General features: G+C 38.5%; 1 protein-coding gene across 4 annotated transcripts in view; it reads left to right on the forward strand.

Annotated features, from left to right (window-relative positions):
* The window catches only part of kcnt1a (potassium sodium-activated channel subfamily T member 1a), a 36,188-nt gene that overhangs the window by 11,320 nt on the left and 8,830 nt on the right, over positions 1-16,038 (forward strand). For all 4 annotated transcript variants that reach the window (XM_067574085.1, XM_067574082.1, XM_067574083.1 and 1 more), the window contains exons 4-21: positions 616-763; positions 883-930; positions 1,307-1,355; positions 1,567-1,626; positions 1,910-1,984; positions 4,151-4,234; positions 4,744-4,838; positions 5,653-5,833; positions 5,925-6,089; positions 6,231-6,367; positions 9,799-9,862; positions 10,050-10,158; positions 11,484-11,592; positions 12,641-12,790; positions 13,625-13,854; positions 13,944-14,160; positions 15,161-15,266; positions 15,406-15,578. In XM_067574085.1, the coding sequence (XP_067430186.1) occupies positions 616-763; positions 883-930; positions 1,307-1,355; positions 1,567-1,626; positions 1,910-1,984; positions 4,151-4,234; positions 4,744-4,838; positions 5,653-5,833; positions 5,925-6,089; positions 6,231-6,367; positions 9,799-9,862; positions 10,050-10,158; positions 11,484-11,592; positions 12,641-12,790; positions 13,625-13,854; positions 13,944-14,160; positions 15,161-15,266; positions 15,406-15,578 (2,200 nt within the window). The remainder of the gene's footprint in view (positions 1-615; positions 764-882; positions 931-1,306; positions 1,356-1,566; positions 1,627-1,909; positions 1,985-4,150; positions 4,235-4,743; positions 4,839-5,652; positions 5,834-5,924; positions 6,090-6,230; positions 6,368-9,798; positions 9,863-10,049; positions 10,159-11,483; positions 11,593-12,640; positions 12,791-13,624; positions 13,855-13,943; positions 14,161-15,160; positions 15,267-15,405; positions 15,579-16,038) is intronic.

The raw sequence follows: 16,038 nt of genomic DNA on the forward strand, positions 1-16,038 counted from the left end.
CGTGCCTCGACACACTCCTGTCTCTGAGCTCTGCAGCTAATCCCTTCAACCTCACGGCTTGATTTTTGCTCTGATATGTATTATCAGCTGTGAGACCTTATATAGACTTTTGTGTGCCTTTCCAAATCATGTCCAATCAATTGAATTTACCACAGGTGGACTCCAATCAAGGTGTAGAAACATCTCAAAGGTGATCAAGAGAAATGGGATGCACCTGAGCTAAATTTCAAGCGTCATAGCAAAGAGTCTGAATACTTATGTTGATGTGATATTTCAGTTTTTCTTTTTTAAGCAAACATTTCTAAAATTCTGTTTTTACTTTTTCATTATGGGGTATTGAGTGTAGATTGATGAGGGAAAAATGAATTTAAAAAAATTTAGCATAAGGCTGCAACATAACAAAATGTGAAGAGTCCGAATACTTTCTGAATATACTGTAAATGCAACCATAACAACACTGAAGAAGTCCAAATCATAGATTTAAAGAAGGTCATCCGGTGCTGCACTTACTATAAATTTACACACAAAGGCCCATTTTTGCTGCGTTGTTGTTGTGTCGCTCCAACTGCTTTTCGACAATGGATCCCTCTCTCTCTCTCTCTCTCTCGCCTTTAGGCCTTAGAATTCGTGTGTTCAACTTCTCCCTGAAGCTGCTCACCTGTCTGCTGTACATAATCCGAGTGGTGACAGACAACCCCGGTCAGAGCGCCATCGCCAGCCCCAGCGCAGGACAGCAAAACGCTCCCAGCGGCAACAACAAATGGTTTGTTGACACTGAGAAAACAAAAAAAAACGCATCAGCACAGATAACTTTTACCCCACAGGCCTTTCATCCTGTTCTGCATTTGTTCTCTTTTCCCTACCATCATCACTATCCCCCAGCGTTGATTGCCAGTGGAACGGATCAGTGCAGGACAGAGAAATTAACTGGTAAGCAGCAGGAGAAGATGTGATTTCTGTCTTTCTAAGGACGAATCAGTAGAACTTAATAATGCAATATGTTCTGTGTGTGCTCCCTTAGTGCTTTGTTATTTTACCTCATTTCCACCACTCAGTTTATTACTTAACCTGTCATGAGATCAGAATTGTCATTGTGAGATCATGTTGGGAATTGTTTAAGTCTCTTATCAACACTTGTGTAAAGTTATAAAAACAGACAGCTAGGTCATCTACAAGTCTTATTTTGACTGTATTTGCCTCTCACTGGTGCTATATAAACAGATAATAATGCATCTTTTCTCTGTTGTAGAGGACATTTATTATTAGATGATATAAAAGTGTTGCTCTTGTGTGCTCTTTCTGTCAGGGAGTTGATCTTTTGGGTGGATAGGAAGGTTCCTGTCTGGGCCATTCAAGTGAGTCACAACTAAAGCAAACCAAACTTTCATTAAATTAAGTACACAAACTGATCAAATATTTCACCTAATGTAAACCACAGATGTTTGACCACCTGAACGAGTATGAAAACACTGCGGCTTTCATGCTCAGAAGACTGTATCTAAAATGGTCGTTACGTTGTGAATAATTTATGAGCTTGCTTCTGTTTCCTGTTTTGTTTATGTGCAGGTGATTGTGGCCATCATTAGTTTCCTGGAGACTATGTTACTGATGTATCTGAGCTACAAGGTGAGGCACACTCAACCTCTAAACACATCGGCATGATTAATACAATTAGTCACTTACAGTCTGTGAGATTGACAATCCATAAGTGGTATAATTAGCTCAAGTCATTTGTCATGGCTACATTAAGTATAGATGGTAATCACAGGATCTGATTGAGGTGAGGGATTAAGTGGTCTTGGAGAGTGACAGATTACAATGAGGAGATGTATCTCTGTGATGACTCCTATTGTGAGCTCACAGGTAAAACTGTTAAAAAGTGTGGGTGTGTGTTTTATTAAATATTCAGGGGAACATTTGGGAGCAGATATTCCAGGTGTCGTATCTTCTGGAGATGATCAACACAGTTCCCTTCATCATTACGGTAAAACCATGGCAACACTGTGAAATACTCACTGTCTTTCCTCCCTGGAGTGTTAGTTTGTGTGTTAGTGTTACTGTTCTGGAAATAGGTCTTTCATATGTTGTCTGCTGCTCACTGAGCATGGGCGACCAGACTATTTAGTTTCTGAGGATTAAAACATCGTAGAGCTGCAACAACTAGTTGATTAATGAATTAGTCGATTGATAGAAAATTAATAGCCAACCATTTTTATTAGTTGTTTTGAGTCATTTACAAAAAAAATTCTAAAATTCTCTTCTTTCAGCTTCTCAAATGTGAATATTTTCTGGATTATTTAGTCCTCTGTGATAGTAAACTTAATATATTTGGGTTGTCAGACGGGACAAAACAAGACATTTTAGGTTTCATCTTGCATCTTTTGGAAACAGGGTTCAACATTTTAACATTTTCTGACATTTTATAGACCAAACGATTAATCAATCAATCAAGAAAATAATCAACAGGTTAATCGATGATGAAAATAAGCTTTAGTTGCAGCCCCATTTAATTGGTAAATAAAAATTAATGAGTCAGACACAGAAAAAACAAAAAAAACAAACTAAAATCTAAACCTGTAATCCACACACATTTAGAAAGCTAGAGCTAGAGACTAGAGGGACAATGATTAGTCAATTAATTGATTAGTTGATCAATAGAAAATTAATCACCACAATCGATTAAACATTTTGTGTCATTTTTTTAAGAAAAAATGTCCAAATTCTCTGATTCCAGCTTCTCAAATGTGAATATTTCTATGATAGTAAGGATCATAGAAGGATGATGGGAAACAGTCATTGACATTTTTGTGATATTTTATGGACCAAATGACTAATCACTTAATCAAGAAAATAATCAACAGTTTTATTGATAATGAAAATAATCAACCCTACTAGAGACTATACCACAGTTGTTTTGGGTGTTAAGTGTAATAACAGCAGGTTGTAATTTTTCAGAGGTGAATCCTTTAAGCTCAAAGCACAGAAAGCTCAACCCAAATCAGTTAGATTTTTCCTTTTATTTAGTTTTCTTTGTCATATTTAAGCACAGGGAAGAAAAATGCAGCTTTTCAGCTATGCTTTCTTCAGTGTGTAGTCCTTCAGTTTCATGGTTGGGTCATTTTAGCTATACACCAACAAAGAGTGTCAATCAACTTATTACCAACAGGTGCACCAACTAATCAGAGGTGTCCTCAGACCTTCCTCACTGAAAACAACAACATTAAATCCCCCAAAACAAAACCATAAATACATTTACAGAACTGTATACACATAAGCAATCAAACAGATATTAATGTGGGTCATATGGGCAAAACCAAAACAACTTCCAACCACCACAGACCACAAAAACAAAATAACTACATGATGAATAAACATATATTTTGTTTAGTAATGAAAGTATCAGGGCAACCATCATGAGTCATTGTAGTTTAAGACAACAGGGTTTAAGAAAGTATTCTACAAGTTGTTACAGGCCTTACAAGACCTTTAAGCTTTAAGAAGCCATCATGTTGGTCTGTTGGTCAGTCCACCACGTTGGTCTATAGGCCTACTGAGGTCCTGTATCACAACATAAATGTAGTACACATATTTATGGTCCCCAGAGAATGAATTGTCATCACGTTGGTGATCCCTTTACATCTAGCGCCATCAGCAGGTCATTTTTAATTTGTCCAAATGCCTGCAAAACTACCTACATTCCCATCAGCCTCAGCTGTACTTTGTGCGTGGTGCTAATTAGTAAATTAACATGGTAAACATTTTTATCTGCTAAGTATCAGCATTGTAACTGTGAGCGTATTAGCACGCTGACGTTAGCATTTATCTCAAAGCAACACTATGGCTAAGTACAGCCTCACAGAGCTGCTAATGTGGCTGTAGGTCCTATAATATTGTTTTCATTTTCATTTGTACAATGTTAGCTTTTGGGAATAGGAGGCATAAAAAATATATGGGAACTATACACATTTAGAAAGGCTACCACAGACATTTTGGGTGTTAAAATGTTAGAAAGTTGTAATTTTTCACAGGCGGAGCATTAAAGCTACAATGCTGATTGCTGTGGAGTTTTTTTTTATGTGTTTGACACAGTTGAAGAAAAGTTTAACTGTGAAATCCACTTGTGAGTTCAGGTGTTTCACTTCATCCTCAGATCTTCTGGCCCTCAATAAGGAACATCTTCATTCCCGTGTTTCTCAACTGTTGGCTGGCCAAATGTGCTTTGGAGAACATGATTGTGAGTCAGAAAGCTTGAAAACTTGATTGTTTCTGTTAATGACCTGCTTTTATCAACATTTAAATTACTTTGTGAGGGCAAGATGCTTTGAGTCACACTGTGCTCGTTTAACTAATATCACACTCATCACATCTCATTGCACTGATTAGACAGGCCTGCACGGTCATTTGTACTGCTGTTGTTGACAACAGCCTCCTGAAACACATCCTTCACTTGAGTTAGTTCTGCTTTGCATATGGGCACCCTGGAGGGCCCCCACTAGAAGATTATTTGCCGTCCTTCCTGCATTTTATCATGCATGTTATTCTGTTGTTATCTCCTGTTATTCAGCTGTAATGTTGCAGCAGGGAGCATCTTCATTTGCAATAAATAGCTAAACTAATGATATGAGTGATTCCAGATGGAACGGACATTAATAATCAGTGAAAACATTTGACAGGTGCAAAATGAGTTTTCAGTTTCCAATGTACTATCTGTGTGTTGTTGCTGTTATTATTATTGTGGCGAAGAATGATGTCCACAGAGCGATCCAGAGGACCAACTCAGCCATGTTCAACCAGGTTCTCATTCTCATCTGTACTCTGCTCTGCCTCGTCTTCACTGGGTGAGCCTTCAACAATTCTTCTAGATGTTTATAATCTGTCATTCTGCAGTGTGAATGACTCATTTAACCACTTGGCATGTATATGATTACACTAACAAGACCAAATACAAGGTATATTCAATTAGTCATTTCAACTCTGGTGGTGTGTTGTCTTGAATTAAGTTGTGATATATGTTTTTTTTTTCTAATGTTTTTGTCTATATAGGCTGACACACCTCTCTGATGCAGTCTCAATGAAAAAAATATTTTAAACTTTACAGGTTGCAGAGCTTTTGTACTGTATTGCATTTCAGATGTGTCTATGATCTTGTATAGCTTGTTGCATATAATGATTAGCCTGGGAAGTATCAAATAGAGCCCAGACATTTTAGACAGGACCACCTAAATATAGTATACTGTATGTAAGCAACACAGAAAATTGGAAATGTTACAATAGGAAATAATGTATGGGGGAAAATAGATACATGATTTGTGCTAAGCCCCAAAATAGGAAAACTACAGAGTTGAGGATAAAATAAGTTAAAAGATACAAGATAATAAAGCTGTAATTTATTTTATCAACTGATTGCATGTAAAGGGAAAATATAGACAATATAGACAATATAGACATTTTGATTTGTTTTTACAATTAATGTAAATTAATTTAACATCTGTATTATTTGATGACTTGTTCAGTCAGATACTTCTGACAGAAATAGCCTATATCTGCTTTATGTTGCATTTGGGGTTCCATACCCAAATTTGTAACGAGAAAGTAGTCATAAATGCTGACTGTGCGTTCTTATGCATGGTGTGTCTTACCCGTCCTGCACAGCACATGTGGAATCCAACACCTGGAGCGAGCAGGAAAAAACCTCTCCCTCTTCAATTCCTTCTACTTCTGCATCGTCACTTTCTCCACCGTGGGCTTCGGAGACGTCACTCCCCGCATATGGCCGTCCCAGCTGCTGGTAGTCATTATGATCTGTGTGGCTCTGGTGGTGCTGCCTCTGCAAGTAGGAAGATGCTGAAATAATCTTGGGTAATTTTTTTTACACAAATGTTCCTTTGGGAATTCTAGTTTGACTCAGCGTGTTTGTGTGACAGTTTGAGGAGCTGATCTACCTGTGGATGGAGAGACAGAAGTCTGGAGGGAATTACAGCCGCCACCGAGCGCAGACAGAGAAACATGTAGTGCTGTGTGTCAGCGCGCTCAAAATAGACCTTCTCATGGATTTTCTCAATGAATTCTACGCTCATCCCAGACTGCAGGTATACAGTACACACTAACAAAAATACACACATGCTCACACTTTAGTGCACACATACAGAATGTAATAATGGTTTTGCTCAGTGTGTTTCTAATAATATAGATACAGTTGATAGTGATGTGGTTGATGTGTCTTCTTAAAGGATTACTACGTGGTGATCCTGTGCCCGAGTGAAATGGACCTCCAGGTGCGGAGAGTGCTGCAGATCCCGCTGTGGTCTCAAAGGGTCATCTATCTGCAAGGATCTGTTCTCAAAGACCAGGATCTGCTGAGAGCCAAGTAAGTTAAACATCACAGTTATGATAATGTATTCTCAAACTGTGTACTCAAAAAGTTTGGATCACTGCAATGCACCAAACTGGATGTGACTTCTAGGGATGACAATGCCCACCACTTTGGTCCAGGCTGAAATATCTTAACATCAATTTTATGGATTGGTACAACATGTACAGAAATCTGTGTTCCCTAGAGGATGAATCTTGCTAATTGTGGTGATCCTCTGACATTTTCTGCAGTTCTAGTGTAACATACTGCTTTCTCTACACCTGTGTCATACAGGCTCACACTCTCAAACATCTTTTTTATACTTACATACTTGGTTGTGTACATGTCTAGATCTTTTGAATGAAACCAGCGATGACACTGATGACCATAACATTAGAGCTAGCATGTGTTGCTAAAGTGTTGCTGATGTAATGTGTCTCTGACATAGACTTTGCTGTACAACACAAATCCAGCTGTGTTGAGAAATTGCACTGATCTAATTTGTATAGTTCTTATAATTAAAGGTTAAATCAATTATCTAATTTTGATATCTCCATTACCACTCGGCCTACTGAAGGAATGAGAAGTTGGTGTCTTGCTGCATTATTTATGGGGATGGGGAAGGGGTGTGAAATGTTTACTTAAAGGTGACATATGCTTTTTGTGATTTTCTGTTATTTATATACTGTTATAATGTCAGATATGTATGCTAAACATGGTCAAAGACCCAAAACCTGAGGTTAAGAAATGTAGAAATGTTCTCTGCAACTCAAAAGGAGAGGGGGGCCCTTAAAGAGACAGGAGCTAAAACGACCTGTTTCAAACAGAAGCTGAACAGAGAGAGTTTTTTGAACTGTAAATCATGCAAAGATATTCCAGTAGAGCCCTAAGTAGACCTGAAAATGTGCATAATATGTCCCTTTTAAGTGCTGATGCTTCAGGAAACATCCTTTTGATTTAACTTTCTTTTTACTAACTTTTTATATTTTGCATTTTGCAGCAGGTATAAATATGCCTCAAACCATGAAGCTATCATCAGTAGGATGTGGATCTTTATTGTCTTTCTATTCCTTAATATCATCCTGATATTCTCTCAGTCCTCTCTTAGTGAACAGGCTTGTCAGAGCTATTGTGTGGCATACTCAGACAACATTGTAATTACTCATTCAAGCTATACCCATTTCTTTTGAGGCTCAGTTTTTAAATGGATAGCTTTCTCTGAGGAAAGCAACCATGATCTGTCTCACATTCATCAAATAAGTTTGAGTCATGAAAGTTTTATGAATAAGATCACATGGAAATTTGTAGCATTGATGAGAGGATTCAAAACCCTGTAATACATTTGTGTCATGATGGTACAGTTTTGATTACTGTTATCACTCTGTGTGTCAAGTCAAGTTTATTTCTGTTGCCTGATCTCTCTCTCTGTCACACACACACACACTCACACACACACATCTCAAAAGCCTTTACAGTATGGCATTATCTCAGCTTAGCCTTGGAAATTATACATTTGCAAATTTAAACTCTGTGTTACATACTGGGCATGAAGTTTGAAAGATAAGGGCATTTACAAGGTAGGGAGGCTTTTATGCTGCATTATGGGAAATTTAAGATCCAGCATTGTTGGAGCTTGACCCATACCAGGAATTAAAAGTAAGGATATGTCCTTCGATTTGACCATTCATTTTTTAAAAATCTGTCTCTCCTGAGTCCCCCAACTTTATGGAAGTGCAATGCTAAATCGCTGGAGTACCCCATTATCCGAAGAGACAAGGGAAAAATAAAAAGCAAAAGACTTAAAATAGTATTAAAAAGCATAGCACATAGGAACTGTGTAGCACTATCAATAACCAGCTGAATGCACATCCAGAGGGATCTGTGATTTTGGCAGGAGACTTTAGATGATACTGCCCAAACACCACAAAAATGTTAATTCCCCAACCAGAGACAAAAATATTCTTGACCAAGTTCACGCAAACATCCCAAGAGCATACAAAGCCGACCCATCTCCACAACTTGGTTTATCAGACCATATCTCACTGGGAATGACTCCATCCTACAAACCACTAATCTGTAGAACAAGACCAGCTTTTAAATCTGTCCAAGTGTGGAATGAGGAAGCCACCTCACTACTGCAGGACTGCTTTGAAAACACAGACTGGGAAGTGTTCACACAGGGGGCAGACTTAGGGCCTTTTCACACCTGAGAGTCTGAACCAAGGTTCATGTTTTTGTTACATTGTAAACATTTCAGTTAGTTTTAGCGCGCTAAAGAACTTTACATGACATACCTACGTCACATGAAGAACAGCTTCTTCCTCAGAGCCGTAGCCCCCATCACCCCCCACCCTCCCATAGCTATTGAGGACTGAGGACTGAAGACTGTAAATATTACCAAGTTAGCCTCTCCTATCCACCAATCCCCAGCTGCTGCTAACGCACTCGAACACTTTATTACATACAATACATATTACATATGTAATATAAAATCTTTAAATCTTCATACTACATTTAATCAATATCATAACAAGAACCTCATTCATTGTGCAAACCCCTGTTATACTGCACTGTTACGGTTTACCTGCCATGCATAAGTGCCTTTCATGTATTATATACAGATAGAGGACACTACTTCTATGCTCACATGTCTCTGTATTGTTTTTAAATGTGTAACTTGTGCAATACCTTGTTATTACCTTGTTTTTAGATTGTTATCTTGTTTCTATCTTGTTTTCTATTGCTGTTGGTCTCTGAGAGTTACCAAACATAATTTCGTTGTATGCCTACAATGACAAAGTGTCTTAAATAACATATAATAGTCTTTTTCTAATCCACATAGACTGACTATATCCACAGTGAACACAAGGAAACACTCCCAACAAAGAAAAAAAAACCTTTTAGTAAAAAAAAAAACAAACGGAATAAAGTATACTTCACTTGAGTGTGCGTCTTTTATACCAGAACACCTCATATTAATATTACTGGGTTACATAATTCCACTGTATACATTTGGCAGGTTTTTGATAGAGCAATTAGAAATAGAGGACTGGGTGTATCTCAAGCTTACATCCTGAATCTGGCACCATTTCAAATCCTCCCACACTTGTTTTGCATTCTGCACTCTCCTAGCTGTGTTAATCATATGCAAAACAGTTCCACACTCACTGCACATATACAGTATGGAGCATTTCAAGTTGATCTTTATATGTTTGTCTATCTGTATGAAGGAAATGTTAAAATTAATACTGAATCAATGGATGTTGCTGTCATCTCTTCTGACTGGTCAAATGTCATTTCAGTTGAGTGCTTATTTGCTGACTCTTGTGGCAGGGTTTGTATTTTTTTTTCTTTTTACTGCTGCTTTGTAATGGAGTAATTTGCTTTTGTTTTTCACGCACTTTGACTTTGTTTTATTATTTGTCAACTATGTCTCGCTGCTGCAGAATGGATGATGCCGAGGCTTGTTTCATTCTAAGCAGTCGTAATGAGGTGGATCGCATGGCTGCGGTAAGAAAAACAAGAATTAATCAACTGTTTGCTGGAACTCTTTATCAATTATGATTTGTCTTTCATTGGTTTACAAAAACTCAAGTCATTAATGCTGCCAGTCAGCAATACAATTACTAATGAATTAATGGAGATTAATTTAAAAATGCAAAATGAAAATACAAAATCTTTCATTGTTTCCTCTCAGGACCATCAGACCATCTTGAGAGCCTGGGCGGTGAAGGACTTTGCCCCAAACTGCCCCCTTTATGTTCAGATACTCAAACCTGAAAATAAGTTCCATGTAAAATTTGCAGGTGAGAGTTTCTGAACTGTCAGTGAAATGTGTCACAACCCTGAAAGGAATAGATAAAACACTTTGGGAAATAGGGCTCATTTGCTTTCTGGCTGAGAGCTAGATTAGAAAATAGAAAACAATCTTGTAGCTGTCTGTTAAAGCAGCCATGAGCAATATTTTTATATTAACAATTGGATCACTTGACTGCTTGTGTTTGAAAGGGGTTGCTCCTAGTGATGAAGCCACACATAATTATCACCCGACTCTGCAGTTCCCCTCAGCTCTACCACGATTTTGGTTCACTCTCTGCTCTCATAATCTGTTTGACTGTAGAAGACAGCTGTTTTGTGCAAAAAAAAGCTCTAAAATCCCATTGTTTGCTACCTGCCCATCACCAAACAGAATGTGACAAAGTTAGCAATTGTAGCTAATGAACATAGTGAAGGATTTGGAAGCTAAAGAAAGATATTTTTGTCAGGAGATGATGGAGACCAAAAACAGAGCAAAAAGGAGAGTGAATATTTGACTTACATTGCAAAACATTCACCAGATGGCCAGAAGCACGACTCCAAATGAATGCTAATGTTGCTCTGTATCTGCTGGATGTGTAAATAGGCAACTGTTTGCAAATAAGTTCACCATATAAACTTTAAAGGTGATAAGAAAATGTTGTGTTTACAGATTGTTTCTGCTGCCCCAAGTGGCCAAAAAATCATTTATTTCAAGTTTAAATAAGAGGCTAGAGGCTGGATGTGATTAGCTTAGCTTATATTTAAAGGCAGGGGAAACAGCTAGCCTGGCTCTGTCCAAAGTTAAATAATGGCCTACCAACACCTCAAAATGTTATTCATTTGTTACTTGTGTCTTGTTTGTGTAATCTGTACAAAAACAGAAATGTTTCAACAACAAGCTCTGGCTTATGGGAAATTAAGCTAGGTGTTGTAATTATTTCTCTCTGGGCACAGTGACTTCTTGAATATTTAGCCGTGGCTGTGAGGTTGCTAGGAAACAAGATTTCAGTAAATCACTGCACTTTACTCCCCATAAAAACACAACTTGTCATTTTTAAAATTTAAACCAAAGAGATACAATTAGAGCGTCAGAGGTGCTGGAAAGTGTAGTTGTAGCTGTTTCCCACCGTTTTCAGTCTTTATGCTAAGCTAAGCTAAGCTAATCTACCTCCAGCTCTAGCTTCATATATTTAATGATCAGATTTGAGAAAGAGAATAAATGTATTTTCCAAAATGTTGAAGTAATCCTGTAAAATTAGTTGTCCACATTTTCTGAGTAACACATTATAGGATCACTTCAGTTCATCTGATCAGCTCATTTGCTCCTTTTCAGATCACGTTGTGTGTGAGGAAGAGTTCAAGTATGCCATGTTGGCTCTCAACTGCGTGTGTCCTGCCACCTCCACCTTGGTCACACTCCTTGTGCACACCTCCCGTGGACGGTCAGTCATCTTACGTAAACCCAAGGCCCCCTCAGGGTCTTTGATTTCTTTATGATGTGATCACAAAGTTCACATTTCTTCAAATGTTCATGGCTGCTGATTTATGTAGCTTCCATGGAACTGGCACAGAGAGGTGAATAAGCCCCCAAAGACAAAAGTTCATTGTGGAGCACGGCAGGAAGTAAAGTGAGTCCATTAAACAGAAAGAGAACAGGAGGCACCTAAATGGATTTTTTGAGGATGTGTCCTCTGTTAAGCTCTGCGGTGGAAAATTATTTTTCACAGCATGCAAACAGATCACTTTTAAAAGCTGATGTCAGTGGCTTAGGGAAACCACATTAGAGGGGAATCAATGCCGTGTTCCCGACAAATCTTGTGTGTTTTTGGTTAAACAAATGTGTTCAGTCTGTGAGATTGCACATAGCCACATTAGCTATAAAAGTGTATATGAATGTGTATTATAGTCGTCTGACTATGTATTAGGAAGTGCGTTCGTGTGTGTGTGTGTGTGTATGATTGCATGTGTGGGTGTCTTTGAGTGTATGAGATGATTTTAGAGACACGCAACTCAGTAAGGATTTTCAGTGAGACCAGGAGATAATGATGAGCACTTTATTTTGCCTTTTACACTGAGAAGCCACAGAGTGTGAAATAGAATTTGTCATCTTATGTTAATATTAATAAGTATTCAGAGGAAAGTACGTAAACTTCTACCTTGAGGTTATTCTGAGAGTCTCCTGTTGCCCACTAAACTCAAAAGCGCTCGAGCAATTACAGTAATTACCGGAAGTCATTACAAAGGGCATATTATAGTCGAGTCGACTGACATATGGATGAAGTGTCTGCTTTCCCCAGAGAACCCAGGAGACCCAGAGTGACCTCGAGGGTCTGGAGGGATGTGGAGAGAGAAGATGGAGTGTTCTGCTGTTGCAAATGACAATAATGATCAATTACAAACAGATATGTGGTAAATTTCTGACTTTCAAGGTATATTGTTTACAGATCAGCTGTGTGTTTGATTGTTTTTTTTTCCACTGGATTCATGCAGAGAAGGACAACAGTCTCCGGAGCAGTGGCAGAGGATGTATGGATGTTGCTCCGGCAACGAGGTCTACCACATCCGACTGTGTGACAGCAAGTTCTTTGGAGAGTATAATGGCAAAAGCTTCACATATGCCTCCTTTCATGCTCACAAGAAGTGAGTTGACATGTAAGCTAAAGCATCTCTTTCAGATGCTGAAAAGTTGAAAATATAGCAAAACATTTACATATTTTGTCTGTTTGATCTGGTATCATCTTGTATAGTCCTGTACAGTCAAGTACTGGAACAAAGCACTTTTATTGTTTTTTGTCTAGTTTAATATGAATTTCATAAAGATAAATAAATCCAAAAAGAAAAAAAGAGGCCCAGACACTTGCGTAGCTGTTTAAAGAAATTGTTTAACATTTTGGGAAATTTGCTTATTTGCTTATCTGCCATGAGTTAGATGAGAAAATCAATAACACTCATATCTGTCCGTTCATTATGAAGCTACAGCCAGCGGCTGGTTAGCATAGCTCAGCATAAAGACTTAAAACGGGGAAACAGCTAGCCTGGCTCTGTATGACAGTTACAAAATTGGCACCTCTAAACTCACTAATTAAGACATTATATCTTTGTTTAATCCATAAAAACAACATGTGGTTTTACAGGGGGTTATGTGTTGAATTATTTCTTGGCCAGATTTTTTACCTTAGGACAGCGCCAGGCTAGCTGTTCCCCCCTGTCTCATATATTTGTGCTAAGCTGAGCTAACTGGCTGCTGGCTCCAGCTTCATATTGATCGGACAGATATCAAAGAGGTCTTCTCATCTAACTCTCAGCAAGAAAGTGAATAAGTATATATCCAAAAACTATTTCTTTAAACCCCAAGTATCAATTCTCAGCTATGAAGTCCTGGATTTTTACAGCTTTAAATGTAATGACAAGATTCTGTTGGCAGACATTTGCTTCAAGTAGCCTATATGCTAACTACATGTATGTGATGTCCAGGTATGGCGTGTGTTTGATCGGTATAAAGAGGGAGGACAACAAGAGCATTCTGCTGAACCCTGGTCCACACCACATCATGGCTGCCACAGACACCTGCTACTACATCAACATCACCAAGGAGGAGAACTCAGCCTTCATCTTCAACCAGGAGGAGAGGAAGGGGCGTCCTGTTGGGGGAATCTATGATGGACCCTCACAGCTTCCTGTGCACAGCATCATTGCTAGCATGGGTAAGAAGAAGTAGAGTGTGATGAAGATGAGGATATAAATTTAGGAGACTTTGTCTGTGTTTTAAAGCTCACTTCAATGTATTTTTCAGGCACCGTTGCCATGGATCTTCAGAATACGAGTCCACCTGACGTCTCAAGTGATAAACTGGTCCCACCTACAGTAAATGGGACAGGGAGCCGCCGGCCGAGCATCGCTCCAGTTCAGGAGATTGCAGACTCCTCCTCAATCCTGCCATGTGACCTCCTTAGTGACCAATCAGAGGATGACTCCGTCTTCATAGATGAGAAAGGCCACTCGTCTACTGAGTAAGAAGTCTCTTTCTGTGTGTGTGTGTGTTTATATATAATATGTTGCAGTGGTGTTTATTTAAGGATCCTCAATAGAGACTTCTTACTTATACCTTTTAAACCTAACCACAACACGGCAGGGCAAACAACACAGGCCATAATTTAAAAAATAATGTTATATGCAGCAGTACTAAAGTACTACAGACGTTATCTAACTTAAATATTACTCAGAAGGTAGAAGTTGGATTGCTTGTGCTCAAAACTACTTGTCTAAGTTAAACTACAAAAGTAGTTTATGATTACTTTGAGCAACAGTCTCTTATTAGTCTCCTCATGTTAATGACCCTGAAATTATAGATAGCTTGTTTGTATGTATCACTAAAAAAGTATATTCATTCAATAAGTACAATTTAGAGGTTTTTGTCCTTCTGTTAGTTTATTATACTTTTATTCCCTTACAGATCAGAGGAAAATGTTGTACTTTCTAATCCACTACATACAGAGCATACTGTATTTTACATACATAATTCCTGATTATATTATGTATTATATTATATATATATATTTATAAGGTTAAATAACCCAACAGTATAAACAGTAAAGTGGTTGAAATGATCTCTTAACAGTAACATGTTACTTATTAATGTGCATCATTAATATAATCCAACAATTCAACTTATAATTATATAACCTTCACAGGGGGCCTTTTTTCTGCATTATGAGCACTTTTAATTTTGCATTGTGGTATTGCTACTTTTACATGTGTAAAATGTTAATATGAAAAATATTAACAGTACCTGTCATATTTCTGTGATTGCTTTATCCAGCATGCAGCTTAACTTGAATACACTGTGGGATCATTTCTTCCAAATGGCTGAAAACACTGAAAACCTATTTCAGCCTTTTTTTTTGTTAGAAGATGAAATTACAACAACAGAACGTGATCATTTTCTTCCAAGATGAATACAGTATGTTTAAAAAAAAATGTGTCATTTGCACTTTTTGGATTTGTTGCCAGGTATGTGAAAGGTTATCCCCCTAACTCTCCGTACATTGGGAGCTCGCCCACCTTGTGCCATCTGTTGGCTGAGAAAGCCCCGTTCTGCTGCCTACGACTGGACCAGGTGGGCAGTCGCTGATCCTTCAACTTAGTCACTCAATTACTTACAGCCTCCATCATTCCTGCCATTCCTCCCCTCCTCTCACTGTCCTTCACTTCATAATAGCAAACCTAAAATACCTGTTTTTGTTTCCCCTGTGCAGGGTTGCAGGCACAACAGCTTTGAGGATGCGAAGGCTTACGGTTTTAAAAACAAGCTCATCATTGTTTCCGCTGAGACTGCAGGGAACGGTCTCTATAACTTTATCGTGCCCCTCAGAGCTTATTACAGACCCAGGAAAGAACTCAACCCGATTGTCTTGCTACTGGATAACCCGTGAGTTCACCTTAACACACAGACACACACACACACATCATTTCTATCTTTCTCTATCACTCACCATTTCACGCTGGGATACATTATGTATGCTAAAAGCTCACGTCAGCCGAGCACTCAGGACAAGGCTGTGGAGGTGGGATTTCATTGTCAGTCCTGATGTTAGGTTACCGCTGCCGCTCATAGTGACGGTGTGTTTTGAGCGACAAAGAAAATAAGCGCTCCGTAGCTCCAGACAGTAACCATAGCAACTTGCTTTGCCTTGAACTGGAGTGATATATATTGCTACAAGGGGAGAAAAAGATGGAGAGAATGATTTCTTTGGGGAACACCGAACAGGCTTTCATCAACAGCCCTGATGTGTCCCTTTTCAGCCTCCACATGCATGCTCTCAGGACTCTCATAGCAACACACACATAACAATAAACTCTCTCCCTCCGTGCAGCTCTCTCTCTCTCTC

The sequence above is a fragment of the Thunnus thynnus genome, chromosome 19 (assembly GCF_963924715.1).
Source record: "Thunnus thynnus chromosome 19, fThuThy2.1, whole genome shotgun sequence".
In the NCBI taxonomy this organism is placed as follows: Eukaryota; Metazoa; Chordata; class Actinopteri; order Scombriformes; family Scombridae; genus Thunnus; species Thunnus thynnus.